The 11,974-nt window shown below is 41.8% G+C and overlaps 1 protein-coding gene across 1 annotated transcript; it reads right to left on the bottom strand.

The window, feature by feature from the left end:
• Nucleotides 1-8,059: 8,059 nt before the first annotated feature.
• Nucleotides 8,060-9,421, bottom strand: soul2 (heme-binding protein soul2). Its single transcript, XM_035400770.1, has 4 exons — nucleotides 9,202-9,421; nucleotides 8,937-9,063; nucleotides 8,599-8,770; nucleotides 8,060-8,479 (listed from the first exon to the last, which is right to left on the bottom strand). Exons 1-4 carry the CDS (start codon nucleotides 9,337-9,339, stop codon nucleotides 8,305-8,307), a joined length of 612 nt encoding a protein of 203 aa, XP_035256661.1. The 5' UTR covers nucleotides 9,340-9,421; the 3' UTR covers nucleotides 8,060-8,304.
• Between the last annotated feature and the right edge of the window lie 2,553 nt (nucleotides 9,422-11,974).

Here is an 11,974-nt window from a genome sequence, read left to right as displayed (position 1 = left end):
CCTGAGCCATGTTTACAGACCCAAAATACAGCCTCTCGCACGGCCTCACTACACCCTAAGAGACCATGGTGTAAGCAGATGGATAAGGATGGCCCGGCTTTCAGAACTCAAGATGAGAACGCATTCAATCAGGCAGGTCTGTGATCAGGTTTCCCACAATGCACTCCTTCACTGTAGCCTTTGTCTGTCAGAATCGCGGCTGATCCTGGATCTGCACTATAACGAGCTAATAAAACCGCACTGTAACGATACTGATGAGTGCCCATTGTAGCAATGCAGTGAAAAAATGAAACAAAAAGGTTTTCAGCAAACCCTATTGGACATTGGCACATTTTGTGTTAACCCAGGACTGTCCTGGGTTTGCCAGGACACTTGATCACCTGACAGTAGGGTGCCAAAAAGAACAGCCAGGACTTTCCCTGCTATGCTCAGTTTCCACCATTAGGTAAGTGGTACTTCAGCAATGGCAATAAGGGGATAATTTTACACCTTTTCCCTTGCTGGCATTATTTTTTCTCTCTGTGTGTTATGTTTTCTCAGGAACAATTAACTCTTGTAATATTTAACCATCCACAAAGATGTAAGCTGTGCTACTCTAATTTCTATGTGTTATATTCACTGTTAAACTAATAATTTATATGAAATTCAATCTGTTCTGAGAAGATTGTATTCTCAAGAGTGCTATTTTGAGCAAAAGGTGACTGATTCAGAGGGGATTCAATTGTTCACATTAAATTGAAGCTCAGACTTACGTCTGCACCTTCTCTGCAGCGGTAGAATATTTTATACTCAGGCACAGAGATCAACTTGAGAAGCACTTGGACATTCTTTACCGTGCTAACCCTTGTCTCCAAGGAGTGGACTGGTCTTTGCATTACATTATACTACATTGCATTCATTTATCAGAATCTCTCTTCTTATGCAACGACACACGTACCACCATGAGTCATTACGTGTCATGACATGTCGTGACACTTAACACTGCATAGCACTTCCGTGCTCCTCCTCACGTTACACTGGGTGACAGTGAGGGGTGTTGGTAATGGAACTGGCCTGGCTTAGACATCCAGATGAACCACTTCACCTTTTTGTAGGGCTCTTAACCAAAACTGCTTCAGTAAAGTGTTCAAATGGACAGTAAATGGAGGATTGCACATCAGATATAAGCTCTGTTAGTTAAGGGAGACTACAGGGCAAATGTATAAAACCAGGTCCATGTTGCCATGCCAACAGCTCATCACTGGATGAACAGGACTATGAAAACAATGAAAGGTGGCAGAGCCAGTGAAACCTCACTGACATTTGGGGTGCAAAAAGCAAAAATGGCGGTGGCTGGGTTAGAGCCCTGCCTCCATGTCAGCTCTGTTTTTACTCATGTTCCAGAAGCGAAAGGGGAGCACGAGCAGCTGGGGCTCCACAGACTGCAGCTTAGTGCTGAGACAGATGAACTCCTATTGCAGTGTCTAGCCACAGAGTGCAGTGCATAAACGCACACACACACACACACACACGTGCAGACAAGCACACACACACACACACATGCACATGCATACAAGCACACAAGCACACAAGCACACACACAAGCACACACACACACACACACACACATACACACACACATGCATGTGCACACACAGACACAGGCAGTCTGGCAGTCTTTGTGAAGTCTGGCAATCAGGACTGCACATTATCATATTTTAACATTTGAGCTCAGCGAGCTCGGCAACATGGGAAGGAAGCAGTGAAGGCAGCTAGACACAGCGGCTGCCAGTTTAGCCAGCGTGGGTGAGGAAGCCGCCCCGGTGCCATGTGGGACAGGGAAGGGTCTGGGCACCCCACCCTCTCTGCTTTCACCAGATAGACCCAGACAGGCCAGTAACTTCTCCTCTTGGTTCAGTTCACGTTTGGACACACAAGCACGATGCAGAATGACTATTTAAATATACTGTGCTAGTTGTCCACAACAGGAAATGATAGTAACCCAACCAAAATATATTATGGTCACGCACTTTAACAGCACTCTTGAAAAAAATTTAGAATCATGAAACATGACCCAAACAAGAACCTTTACAAGCAGGAGGCTTATCACACAGGGGGTCATACATATAACTACACAGCTGAGACAGTGGATTTTGTGAAGAAGATAATACGGAAACAGAATCATGTTATTTTTTCTCCCAGTTCCTTTATGTTTTTAATCAAGGTGTCAGGACGACTGATTCAAAGACACGTAAAGTAAAGCAAACAATGAGGACAGCCTGTTGGTTTCCTCCTCCACCCATGTGGTAGTGACCCCTGCACTGTCATACCACAACCCCCCCCCCCACCAAAAAACAAACAAACAAATAAATAAATAACTAAATAAGTGCCAGCAAAAGAAGGGACCCACCACTGGGGAAAGTGTAAGAACAGGCCAACGCCTCCCCTAAATTCTCTCTATGACCAGCAGGTGAGAAAATGGATACAAGATCTAGCATACGCTCCTCATAATCTGCTTCATTCCTGGTGGATGAAGCAGATTTCGGGAATTCCAGACCATTCGCAGATCTCTGTTCCGTGGATCAGCTGCATCCATGTTTGGAATCTGCTTGACATGGCGATCCGTTAACTCTCAGCGGCTCTCCTAATCTAAACCCGACCGCTTCCTGCTGCGGTCAGCGCTTCTGCGATGGCTTCGGAAAGCACTGGTCGCCTCGCTCTGTGGGTCTAAATAAAAACACTTCATCTATAATGAACACCGGTGGGTATTCTTCTGAGGATAAACGACCTGCAGAAACACCGTGCTGGCCTACTTTGCATTTCTGTAGGTCATCTCTGGTACGGCTCGGTACGGGATGCTGAAAAGGAAACTGGGATGCAACATCCAAAACGGGCTAAATTTAAATTTCAAGGACTGTGTGCATACATGTCAGAAAAGTTGATTAAACAGTATAGTTTCCTGCTGAAACCTCTGCAATGTGACAGGAATCAAAATCAGGAAGCAAAATATGCGAATAAAAAGGTTCAGATAGCTAGATTAATAAAATAACAGAAGGTTTACACAACTTTTCTTCAGCATCGAAATGAGTTGACTTCCACACATCACTATATTTTCTCTTCAACAACCTTACCCGGTGTCATTACAGTACAGTACATTGTGAAACTGTTATTTTAACTGCACACTTCATCTTTGAACATTTCATAGACTCCAACCGCTAGTCTAAATCAGGACCCAACGTACGAGCCCGCTAGGAAGAATGATGCATAACAAAATGAAAAGATTGGAAGAACTTTGAAAGAAGAATTACATGTGACCACCGCACTTGGAGTTCAGTATGACTCATAAAAACACACTTTTATGTTTTTTAAAGATATGGGTATAAAAGTATAATTATGTTCCTGACAAAAGGACCAGTCTTCCACTATAAGGCCATCTCCATGGAAACTGAACACGTTGAGCATGCGAGGAGTCTTTTGAGTGCCTGGACTCCAGCAGAGTGATGCAGATGACATCGTACTGTGGAACAATCTTCGGTTCTGATCCGGGCACATCAGTGCTATGCCGCCTACACACTTCTGTCTCTCTTCTCACCTCATCATGTTCTCTAACTTTGGACTCTTTCATCTGAATAGAGGAACGGGGGGACCCTCCCCCAGAGCTTCTCTCATTTTCAAACAGAAGTCCCAGTCCTTGGGGTTCTAGCTGATCCCAGTCCCTGGAGCTCTACCTGGCTCCAGTCCCTGGAGCTCTACCTGGCTCCAGTCCCTGGGGTTCTACCCGGTTCCGGTCCCTGGGGTTCTATCTGGTTCCAGTCCCTCGGGTTCTACCCGGTTCCAGTCCCTGGGGTTCTACCCGGTTCCAGTCCCTGGGGTTCTACCCGGGTCCAGTCCCTGGGGTTCTATCTGGTTCCAGTCCCTGGGGTTCTATGTGGTTCCAGTCCCTAGGGTTCTACCCGGTTCCAGTCCCTGGGGATCTACCCGGTTCCAGTCCCTGGGGTTCTATCTGGTTCCAGTCCCTGGGGTTCTATGTGGTTCCAGTCCTTGGGGTTCTATCTGGTTCCAGTCCCTCGGGTTCTACCCGGTTCCAGTCCCTAGGGTTCTACCCGGTTTCAGTCCCTGGGGTTCTACCCGGGTCCAGTCCCTGGGGTTCTACCCGGGTCCAGTCCGTGGGTTTCTATTCGGTTCTAGCTCATCGCCCAGCTTTTACAGAACTTAATTTTTCCTGAATCCTTCCTTCATCCTCATTACATATTTTATTCAATGAGACATTAAACCAAAGTCCTGGTCCAAAGTTGGGGTCAATTCAGCATACGGAAGAAATATGAATGAAATTAAACTCATGAACTGAAAAATGCTGAGAATGTTCTATGTTCTACTTTATTTATTTATCTATTTATTTGACAGGGACAATACACATTGATCAACATCACTATTATGAGATGTAAATGTGCCAGATTTAGCTAGATCGCTAATTTCCATCTGTTGTCCCTGGGCAGGCTGATGTTAACACTACGAATGTTAAATTTTAAGCACTGGATTAAGTTAATTTCCCGGGCTGACTTAGCTGAATTAGAACCAGCCCCAGCCCCAGCTGTGTTCCTGACACATCATGGCCATTAAAGATCCCATGACCTATAGCACACAGCAGGGGATTCCACAGAGGCCTGCCAGATATTTCCATTTTGGCTCTACATCTACTAATTTCAAATGTCAATTAACAAAGACCCTTTATCTTCCCTGCAGCTGTTGTGTGGTGATCATTCTGGCACAAAATGGCTGCCTATCACCATACAGGTGGGAGCTTTGCTTTGGTCGTGGCTGAGATGAGTCACCCCCTCCCGTTACTCAGAATTACTGCAGCCCATGAAAAGTGCCATGTAATATAGAACAAATATGTCATGAATCTGAATAGTCAGTCTTAATTAGTCACTGTCTTAATTCATCACATACCAGGCACTCAGTAACTAAGACTACGAGTGGGATCTACAAACCTTTCAGTATTGCAACTTTTCAGAACAGAAGAAACCAAACAAAATTGTTAGCACAGTCTGATTAACATATGAGAAATTCTTTTAATTCGTTAGAAAAAAATCATGCTTAATCTGTTCTAAAATGTCATGGAGAACATCAATTTTGTGTTGCAGTGGGGTGAAGTTTATTTTAGTACACTGGATGTGGTGCAGTGACGTTTTGAGTGATTGCAGTGGAAGATGACGCTGGAGGTGGTTTGCCTCTTATTCTGTCAAAAGCCTCTCTGATTACATAACACATCCACCCCAGGCATTGCTTCCTAGCATTGCGTGGCAATTCATATTCCCTTAAGGTTTTATGAACTACGAGTTTTGAACTTCCAGAAAATCAACAGCACCACCTAGTGGTGCATGGATTCAGATGAATGCCAGTACTGAAGGTTCAGTTTCTGGGACACCAGGGGGGGATTTCACAAAGCAGGGGGGATTTCACGAAGCAGGAGGTTATTTTTTAAATATGTGGAAATAGGGCAAACATTTTTATAATTACTCCTAGTATGATGAGCAATTAATAAGATATATATTACAATAAAGGATAAACAAAGTAGAAACGTTCTTAAAATTTTCATAACTATTATTTTTTTCAGTAGTGGGAAGTATGCTGATACAGATAGTAATCTGGACATTGTACATTGATTGCACATTAATAATATTTATTTTTGTACTGGTACTCAAAGGGTCAAAAGTATATACATTGTGGGCCATCTCTCTTCATTATTAAATTCGATTGGTTTATGTTTTAGCTAAAGTCATCAGACTAATAAGGATACCATTAAAGATCAATACTCACCAATTTTCGTTTGTTCCCGATCAACCATTCATGTCACCAGACACAGGAAGTCAATACCAGAAAATGTTTCTACACACATTCACAAGTTCAACCTACCGCACTAATACAGTCAACTCCATATGCTCACCCCTTCTATGAAATGCAATATTTGGAGCCAACTGCCCACTGCCCCTTCTGTTGTATACCAGCCCCCCTGAATCTTACCATCTGACAGGGATATGGCAGTGTTTAATAGGACTAGCACATGGGATAATTATTTCTAATGCAGCAGGGAGAAGATGAGGACCTGGTGAGACTTTAAACTTTTACTTTGTGATTTCTGTACAATTTTGCCATGTGCGCAATAAATTAAGCCGTTAAAGTGAAAGTGCAGTTTCATAAGATTTCCATCCAGGGAAAGGAAGAGACTAATTAGGCTGGTTTCCGATCGGTTACAGTTACAGTGACAAACAACACACACACACACACTCTCTCTCTCTCTCATGGGCTGTCCCACTTCTCCAAGCATGAAAGGAGGAGTAAAACACACACACACACACATACACACACACACACACGCATGTGCGCGCACACACACACAGTCAACTGAACTGAAACAGTGGTCTGATTCAATAAAGGTGGCAAAGGTTGGTATCAGTGTGTAATGGTGTGTTTCAGTAAAGACCAGTGTCTGAATGCAGAGGTGCTCAGTGTGTAATTGTGTGTTTCAGAAAAGACCAGTTACTGAATGCAGTAGAGTTGTCCAGTGAGTGTGGGGGTCATTTAGGATACAACATCTTCCCTCTACACAGACTTTTCTGTCATTGTGACTTTCGATACTTTGAAAGTTCCTCAGTACTTTGCTTACATATTTAAAGAGGGTGCGGGAATGTAAATATTGTTGATCCTGTTTTAGAAGGTGTTACATCCTTGACCCTGACAGAAAGACCAGTCTCACTGCTGCCACCTCTCTCTTAAAGATTATACTGCAACCAAATTAAGTATACAAGTTAACACAAACCTTTTCACATACAGCAAAGTTCTGTTTTTGGAATACAAAATCAATGAGTGAGAGAACTTACCTTATTTATTTTAAATAATCCCGAGGTTTATCATGGTTTGTCATGATAAAATCAAAAAGGACGACCCTAGTGCTCCAGTACATTTTACTTGATTACATTAAATGTGCTAGCTCTACTTCTGTGCATCTGAAGAAAAGTCTAATTTATTAAACTAATTTTCAATCATTATTTGTGAAATTAAAAAAGGGTTTTTGTTTTAAAAGAGACTGGGTTTTACATTCAAAATGACAAAAATGTATTGTTATAATAAGCATTGTTTTATCATTCAAATGAATTACCCTGAAAAGAAGTGGCAGTGGAACAAATGAAGGCAAAATGCAATGACAAACTGGCACGTGGCTGCTTGTAAATCAGGAAAAACAGGTATAGCGCAAATCATCTGTTTTTCTTGCGTGTCGCCTGTGGAGCACGTCCCGTTTCCCGATTGCTGGAATTCCAAGCGTGCCTTGAAAAGACTATAAGAGTGTTATACGACAGTGGCAGTGACATTAGCACAATCGCATGTTTTCGAGAGAAATGCTAATCTCAGAAAAAATATTTTGGGGCACTCGGCTAGCACAGCTTATCACAGGCTTTCAAAACAAAAGGCTTGCCAGCTCTGGCTTTTGAAAAGGAGCGTTTCGAGTGAAATTATCTGTCACAGCACACATTTGAAAGGAATGTAGAAAGGCAGTGCGCTAAAATAACTTGTTTAATCAGTACAATCCAACATTATATTTGAAAAAAAAAAAAACCCCACACTATATAGATGTGCATAACATCACTCCCCTTTTCATTAACCCATTAATGCTCAGATTTTCCCCAGAGATTTCTTTTTGAAGCATCTATAGTCATCCAAAAAATATTCACAGATGGAAAAAAAACTGGTAGAGACTTTGGAAACTTTAGTTTCCCCTGGGCTTAAATTGGTTAATGCCAATACATGCGGTTTTGATGCAATGTAAACCTGTGAAGATGAAGGCCATTTCGGATGTCATCTTAGGAATCCACAGACTTGATTACAAGATACTGGGAGGTTAAACAACATTCCATTGCCTATTTTTGTTTCTCTTGCTATTCACATAAGAAGTCAGCACTAAAGAAAAGGTGCATCTGAAATCAAACAGCAGCTAACCCTTCTGAAACTCAAACATCTCTTTGAGAAGGATTTATTTTTGTGTATCATTCTGTCTCTGACAGCGCCCACGACCCCCCCCCCCCCCCACTGACCAGGATAAGTGGGTACAAATAATAGATGGATGGATTTTTTTTCGAAAAACACAATTATCAGACTGAATATCCTATACCAGGAAAAAAAAAAACTTGTCAAGCAAGAACTGATAAAAAGAAATCCTTGTGACACGCCAAACAACTGAACGCTCTCATGAAGAGCTGCAACATGAGAATGATGACCGACTTTCTGGCGTTCAGGAGAGGGAAGCACAATGTGCTGACAGTGGAGGCCTTAGGCCTCTGAGATCCAGACCTCATCATGTCTGTAGAATAACTTCAATGGGCTGTCATAGTCTAAAGCCATTTGTCTGAGGGGGTTGTACTGCTTCTCTGCTGATTGTAAGTCTTCCTCTAGTTTTTCCAAGTTGTCAAGCCAGTTGCTCACAGACGGCCGGCCTCCAAAGACCCTGAGTTTGAGAGAAAACCAGAGCTGAAGTGATTGAGGTCGGTTGACTTTTTTTTCTGTATCTCCAATTTATTTTTTCTCCAATCCATGTGTAAACTAAAGGGCTTGTATTTTGCTTACCTCACAAAAATGGTGCCAGCAGGAATGGTGAACTCCTCGATGGTTGAATCAGTAGGCTTGGGAAATGAGGTGTCAGGTGGTACATATAAAGAAACAAAATATCTATCCTCCTCCCCGCTGTCAGACTTGAGAATAGTGACCGCAACAGGATTGGCGGGTGGAATCTTCTGACCTGAGAAAACAGCACAATGCCTAAACGCAGGTCTAACTATTGGTCTTCATCACAGCCAGTAGTACACTAGTAGTTTGCAGTTAATTAATGTGCTAGTCATGTATGTCTGCATGCATGAGAGAGAGAGAGAGATGAAAAATTAATTTCCCAACGAATTTTCACTTACTTAATTCATTCGCTCCATTGATGTAAGCATCCAGCTTATTATATGCAGCAATCAGTGTCCCAGTGTCCGTGTCTTCGATCTCGGTTATTGCCCAGTGGCTGGTGTTGTAGAAGCGCTCCTCAAAATTCTGTTTTTAACAGATACAGCCGTTAAAAAATTAATTTGAAGAGGTCAGTGCAAACATTTACTACGTTAACAAATTAGGCAGAGTGTAAACTTTTATTATGACAACAACAACAACAATAATAATAATAATCTAATTTACCTCATATGCATGCACAAGCCTGTACTCTGGACACACATAGCCACGGCAAAACGAAGGCGGAGTCCAGCCATTTACGGTTTGCAGACACACCAATATACTGCAAACGAACACAGTCCCTTCAGTGAAAAAGGTCCTCATAGCGCTGCTATCTGCTTCTCCCCGCCGGTACGCAGAACAAAAAGTAATTGAGAAGAGAACTTCCTGTACTTCATATGCACAGTATCCGCAGGCCCTTCCCGATTCCAGCTTCGCACACACTCGTGATAGGCTAAACTACCTGCGATAAAGAAACGTGGGAGGGAATGTATTATCTTGGACGTCATGTCCATTGGTGCGCGACTACTATCGTACAATGACGTTACTCATTCGATTTTTAGTTTTCTTATATAAAACGAAAAAACTAAATAATAAATGACAAAATAATAAGTTACTATGAAGCGTTTCTTCCATTAGGAACCACTTACGGAATTATACGATAGGAGGCTACACGTATCCTAAGTAGGCTACACGGATGTGAGTTATGGAATACTGAAATTGAATTTTAAGAACTAAATTTGAACCTGTATTGTAAATTAGGTTACACGACCCACTATTCGCACAATTAACAGAAGGAAAACAATATTGGTAATATGGAGGCATGACAGATTAGGACAAGTGGAAATACAATTATCCTTCGTATTTCGACAAGTCACGAAATACCACAGTTACAGACATTTTGGTTGGGTATAATTAAACACCAAGTGGGATCGTTTGGATTTTATTTATTTATTTATTTATTATTATTATTATTATTATTATTATTATTATTATTTTAAATACTTATGGGGGTTATGTGGGAGTAGGCTATATTATGCAGTTTCTGTCTTGGAGGGGGTTCTCAGTGGTTGGGCAGGGTGTTGCAGCCTTATTCCTGCCCAAAACTTATTTGGCCAAACTAAGGGAACTGTGGAATGTGAAACCTAGGCTTGCTCACGATGACATTTAAGGGAAGTCAAAAGTGACATTCGGAGAGAATCTGCTTGTCAGTTTTTCTGGTACAATAGTTTTGGCCATACATCAGTATTCTCTTTATGTTCCTTTTCTTTGCCTTACTCTGTTAGATCGTTTGATGTCTTTTCTCTTCATATAGAACAGTGTTATTTGATTGCCTTGGCTTGTAAATAAATTGTTTACCTTTTTACCACCATTGAACTCCCTGGTTATTGTCAGCTGCCATATTGTGTCATAATAAACTGTCCCCCCTTTTCAATGCATTCAAGATGCATGGTTCGCTTATACTCCGACCGGGATGTAAATTTATGGGAGAATCAATCACTGTATTGGTCTCGGTTTTGGGTAAGACCATTAACGGGGCATATTGATAGTCGCACTAGCCGGATATGCGGGTGCTACGGGACAACTGTTAATTTGAGTGTCCCGGTGGATCCTAATGTTATTTAATAAAATAACAAGAGGCCATGGTCCGGGAAGCCAGTGTCTGGCCTCCCTTAATCAACCATTAGGGGGTCTGGTGTTCCATTTTCCTGGCCAAGAAACCATCTATTGCATTGTTTTATCAAGTTTCCTTGTTTGGTATAGTTCATGATTACCCACTCCCGGCCTATTAAATAGGTTAATTGGGTAGCCTACTATGCCGAGCAGTCACGACGAGTTGTCGCTTATGCTTATTACCTGCATTGTCCTTATGGTAAGTTGACCGAAACTATCTGGGCGGTAGGCATGGTTGATGTGCTAGTGTTCGACGCTCGAGTGGATAACCTTACGCTGCCCATTGTTTCATATAAGCACATCCCAATCAATAAGAACCCATATACTTGTACACATAAACTACCTTCTTTAGGGAAACAAAAACAAAAAAGCTGGTTATACTGCACGTTTGCGAGCTTACTGCAAAAACAAGAGTTATTTATTGACGGGCGCTCGTTCTAACTTGTGAATAATACTTCGTTTAGTCCAGCAGGTGGCGCCATTGTTAACATTCAATACATCAAACATCATCGCTCATGGTCTACACCTTCCCTCGATAACTCGCCTCCTGATAACTCGTAGATTCAAATAATCGCAGCTATACACATTACCTACCTGGGCCAGAGTATTGATTTGAGCTAGCAAGGGATTGTTCTCACAAAGCAATGGAGGGAGGGAACGATAAGAGGACCAGTTTGGACGGTATGCAAACTGCAGAATTTAAATGGTCTCTAGCACTGTAATGGTGAAAATTAGGACAATGCGTACATGCAAAAAGGCAAGATATTTCAATAAAGCAATCTCTATACTGTCCAGATATTTATGTAATGGGCCAGGTCACTGGGTGTATATATTCCATATGAACATAATAGGGTCCACAGCCAAGTAAACCGATCTGTAAACTACACATTATGGGTGAAATTGAGCCTATATGAAATATATCCAACCAAGCCCCGACATTATGATGTTCCTGTGTATGAGTAAGGGGTACCATTTGCCAAATTTGACATATAGGCAATACATATGTACTTTAAACTATTTTGTGTTATCTTGATTCTTAAAAAAACCATGATTTTATATATTTAAAGTGAATTGTGTTTCTTCTGAAGTAAACTGAGTCTAACACCAAAAACATATGGCCCTGTGGTTTCCATCTCATTTATAACGTTGTCATAACGTTGAATTTTCATATCTTCCCAAGGCTAAAACAATAGATGGCGCTGCTTATCAACGTGTCCCGCAACACATTTCTTACAGAAATAGAGAGAGAGAGAGAGAGAGAGGGGGAGAGAGAGAGAGAGTCCAC

Source organism: Anguilla anguilla, chromosome 18 (genome assembly GCF_013347855.1).
Source record: "Anguilla anguilla isolate fAngAng1 chromosome 18, fAngAng1.pri, whole genome shotgun sequence".
Lineage (NCBI taxonomy): Eukaryota > Metazoa > Chordata > Actinopteri > Anguilliformes > Anguillidae > Anguilla > Anguilla anguilla.
Note: the sequence above shows the minus strand (reverse complement) of the source record. Positions and strands in the feature narration are given on the sequence as shown.